This window comes from Tachysurus fulvidraco, chromosome 1, assembly GCF_022655615.1.
Source record: "Tachysurus fulvidraco isolate hzauxx_2018 chromosome 1, HZAU_PFXX_2.0, whole genome shotgun sequence".
NCBI classification, from domain to species: Eukaryota; Metazoa; Chordata; class Actinopteri; order Siluriformes; family Bagridae; genus Tachysurus; species Tachysurus fulvidraco.
The window spans coordinates 45,909,115-45,929,245 of record NC_062518.1 but is presented as its reverse complement, the minus strand read 5'-3'; the positions used below and the strand labels follow the sequence as shown (position 1 = coordinate 45,929,245).

General features: G+C 37.2%; 4 protein-coding genes across 5 annotated transcripts in view; 3 read left to right on the top strand and 1 right to left on the bottom strand.

Annotated features, from left to right (window-relative positions):
- LOC125138502 (leukocyte immunoglobulin-like receptor subfamily B member 2) overlaps nucleotides 1–11,715 on the top strand; it is a 55,208-nt gene extending 43,493 nt beyond the window's left edge. The window contains exons 2-5 of the mRNA XM_047799901.1: nucleotides 8,505–8,825; nucleotides 10,447–10,725; nucleotides 10,840–11,112; nucleotides 11,205–11,715. Coding sequence (XP_047655857.1) covers nucleotides 8,705–8,825; nucleotides 10,447–10,725; nucleotides 10,840–11,112; nucleotides 11,205–11,566 — 1,035 coding nt within the window. The 5' untranslated portion in view covers nucleotides 8,505–8,704 and the 3' untranslated portion in view covers nucleotides 11,567–11,715. The remainder of the gene's footprint in view (nucleotides 1–8,504; nucleotides 8,826–10,446; nucleotides 10,726–10,839; nucleotides 11,113–11,204) is intronic.
- Nucleotides 1–20,131, top strand: part of LOC113643290 (low affinity immunoglobulin gamma Fc region receptor III-like) — a 546,637-nt gene that overhangs the window by 42,636 nt on the left and 483,870 nt on the right. The window lies entirely within an intron of this gene.
- The window catches only part of LOC113633966 (obscurin-like), a 580,831-nt gene that overhangs the window by 163,946 nt on the left and 396,754 nt on the right, over nucleotides 1–20,131 (bottom strand). The window lies entirely within an intron of this gene.
- Nucleotides 15,804–20,131, top strand: part of LOC113633976 (leukocyte immunoglobulin-like receptor subfamily B member 2) — a 284,910-nt gene continuing 280,582 nt past the window's right edge. For both annotated transcript variants that reach the window (XM_047799699.1, XM_047799707.1), the window contains exons 1-3: nucleotides 15,804–15,815; nucleotides 18,065–18,100; nucleotides 19,667–19,951. In XM_047799699.1, coding sequence (XP_047655655.1) covers nucleotides 15,809–15,815; nucleotides 18,065–18,100; nucleotides 19,667–19,951 — 328 coding nt within the window. In that variant the 5' untranslated portion in view covers nucleotides 15,804–15,808. The remainder of the gene's footprint in view (nucleotides 15,816–18,064; nucleotides 18,101–19,666; nucleotides 19,952–20,131) is intronic.

Genomic DNA, 20,131 nt, shown 5'->3' with positions numbered 1-20,131 from the left:
GTTCAGCATCATCCTCGTTCACCCACAGAGAAAACCACTGGAGCTGCGAGCATCACTTTGAGCACAGAGTATAGCCGCCTTCACACTGAACACGACAAACGACCGCCGATAAACTGGAAGTCATTCATTTCCTATGGAGAGTATTCAGATCCGTTTTGAGCGTTGGATCCGTAAAAATTTTTAACTTGTGCGACTACACCGCATCTGATATGCCGACCGGATGTGATGTATTCCAATGTTGTCCAATCAGGTTCGTGTGCGCGAGGTGATAAGAATTATTGAAAAGTATTAATATTAACTTTAGTCATTTTTAAACTTTATCAAAAACAATCTTTTAAATACATTGTTATTGATAAAAAAGTAATGGTTTATTAATATTTATAATGAATTATTTTTAATGTTGTGTCCATGTTTCCTCAAAAATTATTTGCGGTCTTTCTGGATTTATTGTTGCATTGATTATTTGTATTTACTCCTTCATTAATTCATTCATTCATTCACCATGATAAATGGAGGGAGAATACAGGCTCTAGCTTTTGCCCACCTTTACTTTAGACGCAAAAGAAAACATTGCAAATCAGTGTGGATAAAACACTACCTGACTCAGAGAAAAAGTCTCGGTGAGTATCACCGTTTAGTGCAAGAGTTGCGCCTTAATGGAGAAGATTTTCGTGGTTATTTTCGGGTGTCACGATCATATAGTAATGGGTTTTCCTAGACAGCAAGAATTAGCTTCTCTCCCATGTTGACGTCTACACGATCATATTGCACATTCCGTGCAACTGCCACTAGGGGACCAAATCCGACAGTCGTGTCCGTTTGTCGTGTGCAGTGTGAAGGCGGCTTAAGTCATGATCCCCTGTTTTAATGTTACAACATATTCACTTGTTTGACACAAACAATGACATTTTGACTGCTGTTAGAGACGTTTCCCAGATAATGAGCATGAGTTTTTCATGAGTGTCTGTAACTTAGCCAACAGTTTTAAAGCCTGTTCACTGACAACACCTGCTCAGAACAAGTAGTCTAGGCCAGTGGTCCTCAAACCGGGGGCCCAGAGATGGTGCCAGGGGCCTCCAGTTCACTGACAACACCTGCTCAGAACAAGTAGTTTAGGCCAGTGGTTCTCAAACTGGGTGCCCTGAGATGGAACAAGTAGTCTAGGCCAGTGGTTCTCAAACTGGGGGCCCTGAGATGATGCCAGGGGGCCCCGGTTCACTGACAACAACTGCTCAGGACAAGTACTCTAGGCCAGGCCATATTTAAAGGCCATATTTAAAATATGTCAATCTTGCCTGTCTTCAAAGAGAGCCCTGTAAACCATAAGTAAACACTTTAGACTCTTTATGAGTGGACAACATCAACTGGGACTCCAGGTCACTCGTGTTTAGTCAAGTAGCTTTTATTGTCACTTGAACCACATACAGCCGGTACAGTACACAGTAAAATAAAACAACGTTCCTCAGGGATCGTTGTGCTACATAAAACTATAGGAGACAACACAGAACTAAGTTCACTACACAGACCTACACAATACTACAAACAGTGCATGTGTACAAACAGTACAGTACAGTAACTGACATGGGACAGTGCAGCACTGAGCAGTACACAGGTCTGTAATGAATAAAGTGTAAAAGTAGTAAAATGCTGTGGATGTAAACACAATACACAGTTAACAGCAAAAAAAGATCATTTTGTTTTATTGTTGTAGCAACAGTCATATTATAAGAATGTTATCTGTACAGACATTGATGTAATGCATGTAACACTTGTGTGTGCCCAAAATTGACTCACACAGCAGTGGATAATAAATAACAAATAAACCCCAATCCCTCCCTTTCTCACTCTGAAGCATGTTGTTTGATCATCTCCTCCATTGTGGCTTTGCCCCATTTCATTACTGCACCTGCAAGAGTGGAAGCTAATAGATGTGCAAAGACATCCTGTAAGTGCACATATTAGTCTGAAAAATATCAACGTTTGAATTCCCACCTGTTATCCGCCTGACACGTAGTTCCTGCCTAGCTTTGTCACCAAAAGAGAACCAAATTTAAACATCTAGTTAGGGTTATGAGCTAACCAGGAATTAGCCCTCTAGCCCCCAGCCCTCTAGCCCCGTAGCCCCACCCCCAAGCCCCCTTATATCAAATGGATGTAACCTGCTGGCTGATCTGAGTTGCGTATGCTCGAACACAATTTTTTTTGTACAGCAGCACCATTTAGACAATGGTTATGATGGTTATGATTATATTTGCATAGGAGGACATTATTATCTGGGTAACTGTTGTTTTTATTTGTTTGTTTTTCATCTTTTCAGCTTCGAAAAATTTTAAGAAGATTTGATAAAAGCAACAATCAATTTGTCAAAAATTTGGATAGTAAACAATAACTGCAATATAAACAATATGTTATGACAGAAAACCACACAGCACAAACACTGACAACTTTCGAACAGAACTGATGGTACATATGTATAAGTCCTGCACCTGTCATATACACCAGACATCCAAACAAACTCCTATCCAGACATACAAGAAAGGTTATAGACAGTCGTGGGCTCTCTCTCTCTCTCTCTCTCTCTCTCTCTCTCTCTCTCTCTCTCTCTCTCTCTCTCTTTCTCTCTTGTACACTCTCTCTATAAGCAAAGAGGAAGTGGTAAAACTTTAACACACACCCTTGCTCTACCAGTCAGTCAGTCATTAGACGGACAGGATGGAGCTCAGTCCACTGCCTGTGATGCTCTGTGAGTAAATGTTCTCTTTGTGTCTTCATTAGAGTGAGTGGTGGGGTATAAAGTTGTTCATCTGCAGTCTGAATGTCCTGAGTGATGAGCTTATTGTGTGATTAGGACATTGTGTGTACTTCATCATGACTGTTCAGGTGGATCAGTGTCTCCATATCTGTTATGAGAAGGGTTTAGTTTGATGTGTAAATACTCTCAGTAACTATGATAGTTCAACAGGTAAGAGTACAAGTAGGGCAAGTTTAAAACACAGGGTTTAAATCATATAATGGTAGTTAGTGTGTATTGTCTGAATCTGTATTTGATGATTGCCTTTTGGTGGTGTTTCCTGTATACAAAAATACAGGGAAAAAAAAACATTTTAGCATTAACTAGCAATTTTAAGTAAATTCCTTATAACCTACATTTCCTTTTTTGTTACTATTATGGTCTGTGCAGAAGAACATGTTCACTCTATTGCACTTTAGTACCAAAGTAATGCACAGCACATTTAATAAAAATAATTACAAATCATTATTTATTTATTTATTTATTTATTTATTTATTTATTTATTTATTTATTTATTTATGTATTTATTTATTTAATTATTATTATTATTATTATTATTATTATTATTATTATTATTATTATTATTATTATTATTATTATGTAAATAATTAAAGCAATAAATGTCCAGAAACAAACTGCAAACTCTTTAGTCCTGTACACACACAGAGCAGTGACACTGTTAGAGGCCTGAGAGCAGGTCACAGTTTGTTGGTGCAAATTTAGGTGTGAAGAAGCAGATGTGTGAAAAAAGGGTGTAAGGGGTGAAGATGGACGTGTAAAAGCAATAAGTAATAATGTGGGTAAATTTAACTAACATCACTGAACTCTTTTAAACTAAAAGGTGTCCAAACTGATAAACAGAGAATATAGCTTATAACCTACAGTAACATTCCTGTTATTATTATGGTCTGTACTGTGAAGCATCTCAGTGCAATAAGTTTATTCTAATACACACTATCACCAAACTATTGTCTAGTATCATTTACTTATTTGTGTCAAATCTATCAAAGAATTCTACCAATAACCACTTCTCATTAGCCTTGTACACTGACACACACGGGGTAAAGAGAGTTTTAGAGAACTGAGAACACACAAGTGCACAGTTGTGGTTTAGCTTCTTTCTTTTTTTAAATTCAGTTTTGTGAGTTCAGCAGTGAAGAAGGGGAGGAGGCGTGAAACTGAAATTATTTGCATGTTGCATGTATTCAAGATGTTGGTGCTAAATTCTGAGCTTTCCTCCTGCATCATACAGTAAATAGTATATACCCCATCTTCACACTTATCAGCCAACTTGTTACCCACAGTCTCCTTTATTCTCTACAAGCACTCGGTCTCCTCCAACCAAGTGATTCCCGTTCAGTGAGATTGTTGCTGCTCAGCTGAAGGATGTTTCTGTGCAGTTTTCATTGCAGTCTTGAAGCAGGATAATGAGGACTTAGCATCCGAATCATAATCAGGCACTTGAGTACTTTCATCCGTTGCTTAATAATGACATCATCTGCCAACCTAGGGACATGCCCAAGCATAAAGAAGAAAGGTGCATGGCTTGGAGTTTCATGGACAGTGGTTTCAGTTTCGATGTTTAACTTTTCGATTTCAGTGGAGATTCTCCACAGAGATTCTGATCTAGTAACTGTGGAGGCCACCAAACTACACTATACTCATGGTCTTTTTCTTGGCACAGGTTTGTGTGGAATGTGCTTTGTTATATGGTGCAGTGTAATGCTGGAATTAACCAATATAAGTACATTCTGTACATAAATTGACCAAACTTCAGACAATCCTCTATTGGTATTAAGGGATTTGATATGTGTCAAGAAAACATTCATAGACCACCATGAGCAGCCTGAACTGTTCACATAAGGCAGGTTGGGGTCATGGATTCATGCTTTTGTCACTAAATTCTGATGATTAATTCCACCCTCCACACAAATGGCCAAACGAAAGATGGACAATAGGAGCTTTCAAGACAGGTGGGAGGCAGATTATCTGTTCACGAATATAAAGGACAGACCTGTTTGTCTTGTGTGCTAATGGAGCTAACGTGTCTGTAACGAAAGAATATAACATAAGAAGACACTATGACACGAAACATTATGAGAAGTATAAGGACCTGGACATAAAGCAGAAGCTCCAGAAGGCGGAGGAGATTTAAAAACGTCTGGTTTCCCAGCAGACTATGTTCTTGAAAGCAAAATCAAAAAGTGAAGCTGCTGTAAAGGCTGTAAAGATCTATTAAGGCAGCAGAAATGGCAAAATCTGCCCGACCCTTTAATGAGGGAGAGTTTGTCAAAAAGTGAATGGTCAAACTTTGTGACATCCTGTGCCCAGATAAAAGGCGAGAATTTTTAAACGTGAGCCTTTCCAATCCATCCTGAGAATTTCCTCAGCTCAGAGCCCGACCCCAGACATTGATGAACTTGCATCTAAGAAAAGATGCCAGGTATCTGGCTTAGATCAATGTGCAGAGTAAATCAGAGTGTAGCAAACGGAGTTTGAATACATGTTTTCTTTATGCACTTTTTTTACTCCAAGGCATGAACTGTTAATAGTCGAAAAGTTGGATTTTCATTCAATGAAATTATTATTTTTGGATGTTTTGTTGTTGGTTTTGAAAAAGATCCACTTCAAAAAGGAACTTAAAATGATACAGTGAGAGGCATAATTTATTTTATTTATTTAAATAAGAAATGAACACCACTGATGTGTCTTTTATTTCAAATTTAATTTCTTATGTGTTTGTGATATCAAGCTCTGCTTGTTGCAAATCCTGTGTTCAAGCAGAACTAAAGTTTATTTCCATATGAAAAAGGTTGAACATTACACATCAGTTGCAGTTATTTTTTCAATAAATATTCAGTTTGGCCTGTGACTTTATCTGTTTTATAATTTGACACACTCTGAATTTGAGTCTGACTCCCCTGATCTACATCATGAAACAGAAATCATGGTTCATCAAACCAGACATCCTTTTTCATACCTTTAACTGTACAATTTCTATGAGCCACTAAGACAAGCTCATACTGAACCATTACCATCACAGAGCAGCTGTAAGATACGAGCCTCTAATTAACTCAGTTTTAAAAAATTTAACACATTATGACATTAGTTAGAATTGCAGTGGCACAGAGGTAAGAAATCTACATGAGAATCAATTATACGATATAAAATATTACATTTAATTCTTTTGGAATTTCTGCTTCACGGTCCTGACTTCTGGTTGACTGAACCAAAAGATGAGACAAAGAGGGAGTGGAAACACCTTTAAAATGAGAAAATAGACCAGAATCTCTTACTCCAACAAGAGTGTAAAGACCTTTAATAAAACCTTTTCACACAAAAAAGCCTGATCAATGACCAATTAGAAAGTAAAGAAATAGTAAAGGCCCTTCCTGTTTAAATTGTATTAAGTGTACTATCACTGCTCTCACTTAATCTAAATAAAACCTCTAGCAGTCTGGACACACTTCTGTCCTCTCTAACCACACTGCTGAAAATGTCCTGCATGAAAATCATTCAAAAATACAAGTGAGATGAAAAATTGCATGCCTTGTTAAAATGATCCAGCTAGGATGTAAAAATAATTATGACTGGTGTACTGTTGAGGAAATTAATACTTTTTTGGATAAAATAAAAGGAAAAGCAGGTGAAGAAAAGTGAGTGATTATTTCCCCGACCTTGACAAGTTTGTCTTTTCTGTGATGCAGGCACGAAAAGTGAGCAGTTATAAAGAACTCTCTCAACAGATATGTTTTTGTGTTAAAAAAAAATAATAAAAAATAAAAAATCACGGTAATTAGATGAGGCAAATTGAGTCAAATAGAAAGACTATTGACAGGGATAACAAAATAAACATGCTATTCTTTACTTCTTTCTTCACTGTTTCTTTCCTCTCTGTACATTTTGACCTCGAAAGTGAGCAACAGGTTTCCAAACAGAGCTGTTGATTCTACACCTACTTCTGTCTTCAGAGCTGATTATATGTTGGCAAACGAGACATGGATGGAGCTTAAAGATACACGAGAAATTTAGATGCACAATCTGAGGGAGATATACCTAATGGGGGGCACGGTGGCTTAGTGGGTAGCACTTTCGCCTCACACCTGCAGGGTCGGGGTTCGATTCCCGCCTCCGCCTTGTGTGTGTGGAGTTTGCATGTTCTCCCCGTGGCTTGGGGGTTTCCTCCGGGTACTCCGGTTTCCTCCCCCAGTCCAAAGACATGCATGGTAGGTTAATTGGCATCTCTGGAAAATTGTCCATAGTGTGTGTGAATGCGTGACTGAATGAGAGTGTGTGTGTGCCCTGCGATGGGTTGGCACTCCGTCCAGGGTGTATCCTGCCTTGATGCCCGATGACGCCTGAGATAGGCACAGGCTCCCCGTGACCAGAGGTAGTTCAGATAAGCGGTAGTAAATGAGTGAGAGTGAGCGAGATATACCTAATAATCAGAAATGTCAATAATCAGGTGGATTGTTAGTTTTCCTGTCATGTTCCCAAGGGGACAGATTTGAGTGATGCACAAATGAGAGTGAGTGACGTACGGACAAAGAACTAGGCTCGGGCACGTGTAATGTTGTGTGCACATGTGATAAATAAAGTAAGCAAGACACCAAAGCCCCCCAACTGCTCCCTGGGCGCAGCAGCATGAATGGCTGCCCACTGCTCCGGGTGTGAGTTCACGGTGTGTGTGTGTGTGTGTGTGTGTGTGTGTGTGTGTGTGTTCACTGCTGTGTGTGTCCACTTTGGATGGGTTAAATGCAGATAACAAATTCTGAGTATGTGTCACCGCACTTAGCCGTATGTCACGTCACTTTCACATTTTTATATTTACCTGTTCCATTTACAGCAACACTTTTCTATGCTGTGCTTGTGGTGTATTTATTAATATAAATTTATTAATTTGTTCCCTGTTTATTAATGTAGATTTTTACATCAGATTTGAATAAATAATTTTACACTCAAATAGTTTTATGCTGCTTAAATTTCTTAACATATTAAATATAAAACAGCACAAGTTTAACCCTCCTGTAATCTTCCCTGCTTTTCTGTGCAATTTAGGAGCACCGAGTCAAACTGACCTGGTCTGATTTCACTGCTTATAAATAATGAGCCGTAAAATGTTTACAAAATATTAACATATATTTTTCACACATTTTTGTAATATTTGGTATAATAAACCTCATTTATATACAATAAATAAAGTAAAATAATACATCAGAAATTATGAATTTTCACTATATTTATGATCAGAGGCACATAATTTGATGAAATATTACAGACTAAATAAAATGTGTGTGTGTGTGTGTGTGTGTGTGTGTGTGTGTGTGTGTGTGTGTGTGTGTGTGTGTGTGTGTGTGTGTGTGTGTGTGTGTGTGTGTTCATTGCACTGGAAAGGGCAAGAGTGTGACCAATTGCCCTACTAAATGTGGCCAGAGGAACACAGGTGTAATAAAATATTTTTATGAACACATAATTCAATAAAAATAGATATAATTAATTTTACTTGCAAAGTGCATCATTTGGAACAATCCATGTCATTTTCAGGCAAGTATATGTAAGAAAACAGAAGAGAACAACAGATATAACTAGTGCTAAATAAAATGCTCCATGATGCCCCTGATTACTTAATATTAAGCAGGTTACACATATCAGTATCAACAAGTAACAAAAACATGAACTCAAACTCACTGTAAAAATGATATTTTATGTAAGGTTTATTAACAACAGAATGTTTTATAGGGAGTCCTAAAGCTGTGGTGTCCATAAAGCCTCATACACATGTGTTCATTGGAGAGATTGTTACTCTGAGATGTGACATACAGGGAGGAGGAGACACTCAGTGGACTTACAGCTGGAATAAAGATAATAACAAACTCTATTCAAATGGAAATAGATATTTCATAGACACCACAATGCAGGTGTTAGTAATCAGGAATGTTGAAGACTCTGACAGTGGAACCTACAGCTGCAGAGGACATGGGAGATACTCTAAGAGCTCAGAGATCAGTGATGATGTTACACTGACTGTATCAGGTGAGTCTGTGACTGTTTTTATTTCTTATTTAATATCTTCACATTATTTGTAGGGTCCAGATTTTGAGTTGTCAGAAACTGAGTCCCTGTTTATTTAATGTTGACTTTTACTTCCCTGTCTAGTAAACACCAATTTCTATCACAATCATCATCATGTCTTTTTCACCTTGTGACCTCAGCTTGTGTTGGATTTGCTATTATCTGATTTATTTGATGATTTGAGACATTAGAATTAGAAGGTTTTATCTGTGAATTCTGTCATTTTGAGAGATTTTTATTATCATCATCCACATCAGTCTCTGTCTCATCACAGAAATCCCTCACAATATTTAAACACAAGCCTCATTATCTTCTCTTCACTTGACTGTTCACATTAACACCTCTGGGGTAATAATCCATGATTTACTTTTGTTCTGTTGGATGTATTTCATGTCATTAATGTATTTTAAGACATTTAAATATGTAATAACTTTGTCTGCTGTCGACTCTATAAAATGTGTGAACACTGATTTAATGATGATGTGATACACAGGAACATCCCAGACATTTTGACCACTGCTATCTGATTACAAACTGAATTAATTATAATTATATCTAAAATATACTGAATATCAGCCGTGTAAGAAAACATACAACTGTAACATCTTGTATTAAATGTTAAATATAAATGTTAGTTTTAGACACAAAGCATCTGTTAGACACAGTGAATCTACTGCTTATGTTGTAAAGTGTAAAGCAGCTCTGACACCTTCATCATTTCACACCAACAGTAAGACCCAAACCGACTGTGAGAGTGAATCCTCAGAGCTCCGTCTACACTGGAGACACCGTCACTCTGAGCTGTGAGCTGCAGCAGGGGACTGGATGGGAGTTTTACTGGTACAAAAATAATCAGGAGTTACAGAATCTGAACAGTGAGCAAGTGAACACACTTAATGTGACAGTCGATAATGCAGGAGAAACAGAGTACAAGTGTCGGGCATACAGGAGAAACTACTACAACTACTACAACATCTACTCCACAGAGCTCAGTGATCCTGTCAAGATTACAGTGAGAGGTATGTCATGATTTTTTCCTCTTTTCATCACAGGTTTGTTAGAAGGCGTAAACATTATTGTTTAATTATTTTGTAATTTCTTGTTATTCCAGAATTTTCAGAATGATCTCGAAATACATATGTTTAAATGTATTTGTCATTTCTGACTGGTGAGATCCAAAAACATTTTGTTTAACACACACACACACACACACACACACACACACACACACACACACACACACACACACACACACACACACACACACACACACTATAACTATGTTTTCTGACATGTAAACATCTTCAGGACAGAAAAGTTTATATTTTGTGGTTCTGTGTTTTTTATATTTATTCATTAAAATATACAGTCAAGCGTGCATCAGCTGTTAATCAGCTGTCCACGACACGCACCAATCCGGTTATGACCTCCATATTACCTGACCATTTAAATTCCCATTCATAGAGCCGTTCTAGCGCTTCGCTGCTGCCGCGATCTAACTCCCTCCTCCAACCCCAACCCACAAAACAGATAAACAAATATTTTTTTTTTGTACAAATAATTTATCATTTGGTTTCAACAGTAAAACCCAAACCGACTGTGAGAGTGAATCCTCAGAGCTCCGTCTACACTGGAGACACCGTCACTCTGAGCTGTGAGCTGCAGCAGGAGACTGGATGGGAGTTTTACTGGTACAAAAATAATCAGTTGTTACAGAATCTGAACAGTGAACAAGTGAACACACTTAATGTGACAGTCGATAATGCAGGAGAAACAGAGTACACGTGTTGGGCACACAGGATAAACAACTACAACTATTACATGACACAGTTCAGTGATCCTGTCAGGATTACAGTGAGAGGTATGTCATGATTTATTAACTAATTTTATCAGAGGTTTGTTACGAATAACATAATTTTACACCACGACGACACGTTTGTCATGATCATATAAACGCTCTATTATTTTTCTACAGTGAGACCTAAACCAGTCGTATACATAAATCCTGATAATCAGGTGTTCAGTGGAGACACCGTCACTCTGAGATGTGACATACAGGGTGAAAGTGTCTCTAGCTGGCAGTACAGCTGGTATAAAGATACTTCACACAGACCTGTCAGTAGTGAACAGGTGTACAGTATCAGTGGTGTTGAAGTGACCCACACAGGTACATACACCTGTAGAGGAACAGAGAGAGGAGGCTCACGCTCCTCACACTCCAGTGATGTTATTACACTGACTGTATCAGATGAGTGTGTCAGGTGAAAATGTGCATGAAAATGTCTTACATTGTATTAAGTAAAACTAGATACAATTTATCTTGTATTTCCTGTGTAACAGAGAGACCACAGGCAGTACTGAGTGTATCTCCACACAGCTGGCTGACTGAAGGAGACTCAGTGACTCTAAGCTGTGAGGTTACAGACTCCTCTACAGACTGGACATTCAGCTGGTACACAGTTGTTCCCTACAGAGACGGATTAACTGGAATAAATAATAATCATGGCTATATGGTGTATGTGGAGCTCCTCTCAGACAGCAGCAGAGGATCTGGAGGCAAATACACTCTCAGTCCTGCTGCTCTTATACACACAGGAGTTTATATGTGCAGAGGAGAGAGAGGAGAACCAGCCTTTTACACACAGTACAGCAATCTACAGCCACTATGGATCACTGGTGAGGAAAATTATCTGTTGTGTTGAAGTGTAGACTTTAAAAGTGTGAATGTAACATCAGATTAATGCAGTATTTATGCAATTGTGTGTATAAATAAAGTATGTGTATGATACACATATATAGGACTCAGGACATGGTTGAGGATTTCTGTGAAGGAGGATTTTATTAAAAGTCAGAGCAGGTAAACATTCTGTATGTGACCAAGTATACATAAATTATTCAGAGATAAAGTTCTCAGAAAATGTCTTCTAAACAGATACAGATACAAATTGGAGGTAAAAATATGTATGGTATAAAATTAATCATAATCCTGTACATTGGCTCATTTGACTGCTCTAATTTTCTAATTTTGCTGGAAAATAAATACTGCAATTTACGTCACACTGCAGTCATTTCCTTGTTTTCTGCTTCATAATTTTGTTTATTGACACTTTAAATGGCTCTTTTCTGTGTTTAAGGTGAATCTCCTCCAGTCTCTCTGATCATCAATCCCAGCAGAACTCAACACTTTACTAATGACTCTCTCTCACTGAGCTGTGAGGACCAGAGTAAGTCTACTGGATGGACAGTGAGACGATACACACACAGTGAGAGAGTGTTAGATTGTTCACACTGGGGATCAGTTACAGGATCTACATGTAACATCAGCTTCCTCTCCACATCCTACACTGGAGTTTACTGGTGTGTGTCTGAATCTGGAGAAAACAGTAATCCTGTCAACATCACAGTGCATGGTGAGTCTTCATGTAGTGTGTTTAATGTTAAAGGAAAAGGGAAATGATTCATTACAGAATATTTAGAACGCTGAGATTTCATTTGGGAGAAACTTTTCATGAAGACAGTTTATTTTTTTTTAATTTAGATGAAAAACCTCCAGACTCCACAGGTTTAGAGTATTTTATGTTACATACAGATAAATTAGAGAACTTTTATTTATTATCTACAGACACATCATAGTGTGTGGATTTTCTTGTTAGTGATTTTCTGTGTTCTAGATGGTGATGTGATCCTGGAGAGTCCTGTCCATCCTGTGACTGAGGGACATCCTCTGACTCTACGCTGTTTATATCACAACCCAAATCCCTCAAACCTCCGAGCTGATTTCTATAAAGATGGATCAGTTCTCCAGAACCAGACTACAGGAGAGATGATCATCCAAACTGTCTCAAAGTCAGATGAAGGTTTCTACCACTGTAAACACCCAGAGAGAGGAGAGTCACTGAAAAGCTGGGTCTCAGTCAGACGTGAGAAATTATTTAAATACAACTATGATTTAATGAGTTGAACTTATTTGCAGTTTAAGTAAAACATCTAAACAGTTCAGCATGAATCAAAAATCATTATAATTATTATTTTATTCTGCTTCATGTCCATCACCTGTAGAAGCTCCATTCTCAGTGCTCATGCTGATCTGTAGTGTGGTGACGGCCTCTCCGTATCTGCTGGTGACCATCATTCTGCTGCTCATATGTTACAGAGCTCGAGGTAAGAACTCTTTCAGTATGTCTCTATATTTCACATAATGTTCTTTAATTAATGAAATAAATTACATTTTAAATTTCTTTAACAGGTCACACTGATGAAGACAGGATTAAGAATGCAGTTATAGAGGAGTGAGAAAAGTTATAAAAAGTAATCTATAAAAAGAATAAACATTTACTGAAAAAGATCATTTCAGAATTTCTTTTTCTTTATGGTTTTGTGTGGATTTTAAAATAATACTGATTTGTCATTTTAATGTCCTGCTGTTATTTGCTTAGCGTCTTCTAGACACCGTCACTGTTCTGAATGGATTTATTTAGTTAATGTCTGCAAACCTCCTCATGAATGAAGGTCAATGTGGGTGTAATCTCCAATAAAGCTTACAGTCTGTTAAAACAATAGTAAAAACTGAGAAATATTACTTTAATAAAACACAAAGTTTTTGAGAAAAAAAAAGCTGGAAACTAGCATCATTGGGGGATGTAAAGACTAATAGGTTTGTTTAATTGTGTTGTGTTTTCTCAATATAAATTCTACCACTTCTGTATTTGTACTGCTGTGTTTTCTATTTCTTGAGATTTTCTCTAGTTGAATATTTAGTTGTAGACTTACAATCTCAGTTAGATGCAGTTATGTTTCAGTTGTGTGAACTTTAATTGTTGTGTGAGGAGATTTATGGATGAAATGTTGATCAATTAAATAAATCCATCATGATCAATTCACTGCTGTTAAACTGTTGTCTTTTCATTGTCTAAATGTTTGTCTCCTGCTGTAACATTAGAATTTCTGACATGTGATTAATAAAGTTTTATCTTAAAGTTAGATAACTGGATCCTGCAGTATTATTCAGTGTCAGTAGAGGATCTCAGTGCAGTGAAGGTCAGGAGTAAATAAGGAATCAAACAGAAGTGTTATTACTCTTTCTGCATGTCTACACACAGGTACACTGATGTACAGCACTAACACAACACTGTAAATAAATCAGGAAGTCAGCGTTACAGCCAATAACAAGTTACTTATGAAGTGAAGTACATGGTTTCACTGTAAAACTCTAATAGAACATCATAAGTGAAAGAGTAAGAAATAAATCACTAACACAGTCTACAGAATTGGGGTGAATTGTTGCTAGTTGTCTGTAGTGAAGTACATCACACACTTCTAAGAGACATAAACTATATGTAACATGAAAATTGTTTCTTGCATATTATACTGTATTAATATTAAATCCAGTTTGTTACTGTGAGATCATGCTACTATCACCAGTAACCAGCAGAGGGCAGCAGCGGTGCACACAGTGACAGAAGGAGAACAAATTGCAGAATTCTCCAAGTTGATTAAACTGGATTTCCTGCACCTTGTTGACACTGATGATGAAGGCCCAGCAGCATTAATATCACCAAAGAGAGGAGTTTAAAGGCCCTTAAATGTATAAGGTGGTGAGGACATTTCACACCATCATAGACAGTAACCTGACAGGAAGCATCACGACATGGTTTGAGAACAGCACCAAACAGGACAGACGGGCTTCTCCAGAGGGTGGTGTGATCAGCTAAGCTCTCCGCCCTGTAGTTATGCTATAGTAAGCTTTGCTGGACCCCAACTATGTGTGTAACAAACTCTTCTCTCTGTTATAATCAGATTGTGGTTCTGCTTCTTGAAGGCAAACTCAAAAAACAAGATGGAGCTTCTTTCCACAGACTACTCAGTCCCTCAACTAGGACAATACCTAGAACTCAGACCTGATTGCTGATAAAGACCAGACCATACAGCTGACTGGCACAACATCGGTTCATAAAAGGCATGGCAGTCTCCAGGCGGCTCCATCCACATCAATCCCATGAGACACTGGCTGACCATGCAGATCAATCTCTGGCATTGTGAGCACCAGAACATAAAAGCTCATCTCAGATTTGCCAGAAAACATCTTGATGATCCCCTTTTGGGAAAATACTCTGTGGTCTGATGAGACAAAAGTTGAACAGTTATAGAAGGTGTGTGTCCCATTACATCTGGTGTAAAAGTAACACTGCATTTCAGAAAAAGAACATCATACCAACAGTAAAATATGGTGGTGGTAGTGTGATGGTCTGGGGCTGTTTGGTCAGGGCCTGGAAGACTTGCTGTGATAAATAAAACCATGAATTCTGCTGTCTACCATAAAATCCTGAAGGACAATCTGTGGCTATCTGTTTGTGACCTCAAGCTGAAGCAAACAGTCAAAGTCCTGACCTGAATCCTATTGAGAAGCTGTCGCATGACAATAAAAAGGTGGTTTATGCTCAAAAACTCTCCAATGTGGCTGAATTACAACAATTCTGCAAAGATGAGTAGACCAAAATTCCTCCACAGCGCTGTAACAGACTCACTGCAAGTTATCGCAAACGCTTGATTGCAGTTCTTGCTGCTAAGGGCGGCACAACCAGTTATTAGGTTTAGGGGGCAAGCACTTTTTCACACAGGGCCATGTAGGGTTGGATTTTGTTTTCCCTTATTAACTAAAACCTACATTTAAAAAATGCATGTTGTGTTTGCTTGTGTTATATTTGACTTATATTTCAATTTGTTTGATGATCTAAAACATTAAAGTATGACACATGCAAAGAAATAAAACATCAGGAAGAGATCTCTCTCTCTCTCTCTCTCTCTCTCTCTCTCTCTCTCTCTCTCTCTATTTTTGTTCCCTCTCTCTATAAGCAAACAGGAAGTGGAAAAACTTTAACACACCACTGCTCTGTCAGTCAGTCAGTCATTAGAGGGACAGGATGGAGCTCAGTCCACTGCCTGTGATGCTCTGTGAGTAAATGTTCTCTTTGTGTCTTCATTAGAGTGAGTGGTGGGGTATAAAGTTGTTCATCTGCAGTCTGAATGTCCTGAGTGATGATCTTATTGTGTGATTAGGACATTGTGTGTACTTCATCATGACTGTTCAGGTGGATCAGTGTCTCCATATCTTTATGAGAAGGGTTTAGTTTGATGTGTAAATACTCTCAGTAACTATGATAGTTCAACAGGTAAGAGTACAAGTAGGGCAAGTTTAATACACAGGGTTTAAATCATATAATGGTAGTTAGTCTGTATTGTCTGAATCTGTAGTTGATGGTGGTCTTCTGGTGGTGTTTCCTTTATAGATAAATATTTAAAAAAAAACATGTTAGCATTAACTAGCAATTTTAATTAAAGTACTTATAACCTAGATTTCCTTTTTTGTTACTATTATGGTCTGTGCAGAAGAACATGTTCACTCTATTGCACTTTAGTACCAAAGTAATGCACAGCACATTTAATAAAAATAAATACAAATCATTATTTATTAATGATCACTGTTATTATTATTATTATTATTATTATTATTATTATTATTATTATTATTATTATTATTATTATGTAAAAATTAGTCCTGTACACACACCTGAGAGCAGGTCACAGTTTGTTGGTGCAAATTTAGATGTGAAGAAGTGGATGAGTGGAAAAAAAAGTGTTGAGGAGGGTGAAGATGGACGTGTAAAAACAATAACTAATAAAGTGGGTAAATTTAACTAACATCACATTAGTTTATTCTAATACACACTATCACCAAACTATTGTCTAGTATCATTTACTTATTTGTGTCAAATCTATCAAAGAATTCTACAGAAACAAACACTTCTCATTAGCCTTGTACACTGACACACACACAGGGTAAAGAGAGTTTTAGAGAACTGAGAACACACAAGTGCACAGTTGTGGTTTAGCTTCTTTCTTTTTTTAAATTCAGTTTTGTGAGTTCAGCAGTGAAGAAGGGGAGGAGGCGTGAAACTGGAAATATTTGCATGTTGCATGTATTCAAGATGTTGGTGCTAAATTCTGAGCCTTCCTCCTGCATCATACAGTAAATAGTATATACCCCATCTTCACACTTATCAGCCAACTTGTTCCCCACATTCTCCTTTATTCTCTACAAGCACTCGGTCTGCTCCAACCAAGTGATTCCCGTTCAGTGAGGTTGTTGCTGCTCAGCTGAAGAATGTTTCTGTGCAGTTTTCATTGCAGTCTTGAAGCAGGATAACGAGGACTTAGCATCCGAATCATAATCAGGCACTTGAGTACTTTCATCAGTTGCTTAATAATGACATCATCTGCCAACCTAGGGACATGCCCAAGCATAAAGAAGAAAGGTGCATGGCTTGGAGTTTCATGGACAGTGATTTCAGTTTCGATGATTAACTTTTTTTTAAAAAATTTTTATTTTTTTTTTTCATCCTTTTTGGAAAAAAAAAAAAAAAAAACTCCTGGAAAAAACAAGAACTCCTGGAAAGTCACTGGAGGTGATTACTCTGGATCCCTTCATGAATGCATCAGATAAGAACATCCTAGAAGTGGCCAGCATACAGTTTTAACTCATTCATCCAGAGAAGGATGGTTCAACACCCTTAAAGATCTGGAGACTAAGCACCAAATTTGGAGCACTCGCCACTCTAGACTTTTGTTCTGTGTACAAATCCCTTCCAAAATGCTTAGCTAAAGGATAAATTACATTGTGGCTAGTGTGATCGCAGTTTTGATCTAGATGTATAAAACACACTCAGACTCAGAGGTGGTGGTAAAACCAAAGAAGTAAAGACAGAATATTATTTTGCTGCAGCAAAAGGCATCGTCCTTACAGTGCAACGTTTAAACAGTGAAGATACAAATTATAGTGTTTCAGCTCTCCCTTTTGTACCCTGTGTGTGTGTGTGTGTGTGTGTGTGTGTGTGTGTGTGTGTGTGTGTGTGTGTGTGTGTGTGTGTGTGTGTGTGTGTGTGTATCTGTGTGTACAGTATGTGTGCGTGTGTGATGTTGATTGAGTGTGTGTGAGTGTGTGTGTGTGTGTGTGTGTGTGTGTGTTTTCATGCACCCTCCCTGGTTACTGAAGATGTATGCCTTTGAATTATCACCTCAACAAGTTAAGTTTCCTGAGTGAGATTTAAACTTGTGTGTTCTGTGTGTCTAAAATGTGCTGTGTTCATTAATACACTGAAAATTTTCCATATTTACGTCATGTTCTGTTTCTGTTCCCTTTTTAGTGCTGATTTCACTCATACCAGTGGTCCAGGCTCAAGGTGAGTTTTATATATAGTTTATCTTTATATTGTCTCTTTATTTAAATAGTTTTAGTGCTTAGAAGGTTGTGTACAATTTGTTAATTTGTTCCCTGTTTATTAATGTAGTTTTTTAGATCTAACCAAAGGAGGCTACAACATCAGATTTGAATAAATAATTTTGCACTCAAATAGTTTTATGCTGCTTAAATTTCTTAACATATTAAATATAAAACAGCACAAGTTTAACCCTCCTGTAATCTTCCCTGCTTTTCTGTGCAATTTAGGAGCACAGAGTCAAACTGACCTGGTCTGATTTTACTGCTTATAAAAAATGAGCTGTAAAATGTTTCCAACATATTAACATATATTTTTCACACATTTTTTGTAATATTTGGTATAATAAACATAATTTATATACAATAAATAAAGTAAAATAATAAAGCAGAAATTATGAATTAGTTTCACTATATTTATGATCAGAGGCTAAACTGATGATTACAGACTAAACACAGTGTGTGTGTGTGTGTGTGTGTGTGTGTGTGTGTGTGTGTGTGTGTGTGTGTGTGTGTGTGTGTGTGTGTGTGTGTGTGTGTGTGTGTGTGTTCATTGCACTGGAAATGGCAAGAGTGTGACCAATTGCACTACTAAATGTGGCCAGAGGAACTCAGGTGTAATAAAATATTTTTATGAACACATAATTCAATAAAAATAGATATAATTAATTTTACTTCAAAGTGCATCATTTGGAACAATCCATGTCACTTTCAGGCAAGTATATGTAAGAAAACAGAAGACAACAACAGATATAACTAGTGCTAAATAAAATGCTCCATGATGCCCCTGATTACTTAATATTAAGCAGGTTACACATATCAGTATCAACAAGTAACAAAAACATGAACTCATACTCACTCTAAAAATGATATTAGTAGTGTAGACTTGGGAATGACTTTATGTAAGGTTTATTAACAACAGAATGTTTTATAGGGAGTCCTAAAGCTGAAAAGATTTGCTATTATCTCATTTATTTAATATCATTTGAGACATTAGAATTAGAAGGTTTTATCTGTGAATTCTGTTATTTTGAGAGATTTTTATCATCCACATCAGTCTCTGTCTCATCACAGAAATCCCTCACAATGTTTAAACACAAGCCTCATTATCTTCTCTTCACTTTACTGTTCACATTAACACCTCTGGGGTAATAATCCATGATTTATTTTTGTTCTGTTGGATGTATTTCATGTCATTAATGTATTTTAAGACATTTAAATATGTAATAACTTTGTCTGCTGTCGACTCTATAAAATGTGTGAACACTGATTTAATGATGATGTGATACACAAGAACATCCCAGACATTTTGACCACTGCTATCTGATTACAAACTGAATTAATTATAATTATATCTAAAATATACTGAATATCAGCCGTGTAAGAAAACATACAACTGTAACATCTTGTATTAAATGTTAAATATAAATGTTAGTTTTAGTCACAAAGCATCTGTTAGACACAGTGAATCTACTGCTTATGTTGTAAAGTGTAAAGCAGCTCTGACACCTTCATCATTTCACACCAACAGTAAGACCCAAACCGACTGTGAGAGTGAATCCTCAGAGCTCCGTCTACACTGGAGACACCGTCACTCTGAGCTGTGAGCTGCAGCAGGAGACTGGATGGGAGTTTTACTGGTACAAAAATAATAATCAGCCGTTACAGAATCTGAACAGTGAACAAGTGAACACACTTAATGTTACAGTCGATAATGCAGGAGAAACAGAGTACACGTGTGGAGCATACAGGATAAACTACAACAACAACTACCACTACACAGAGTTCAGTGATCCTGTCAAGATTACAGTGAGAGGTATGTCATGATTTTTTTCCTCTTTTCATCACAGGTTTGTTAGAAGGCGTAAACATTATTGTTTAATTATTTTGTAATTTCTTGTTATTCCAGAATTTTCAGAATACATATGTTTAAAAGTATTTGTCATTTCTGACTGGTGAGATCCAAAAACATTTTATTTAACACACACACACACAC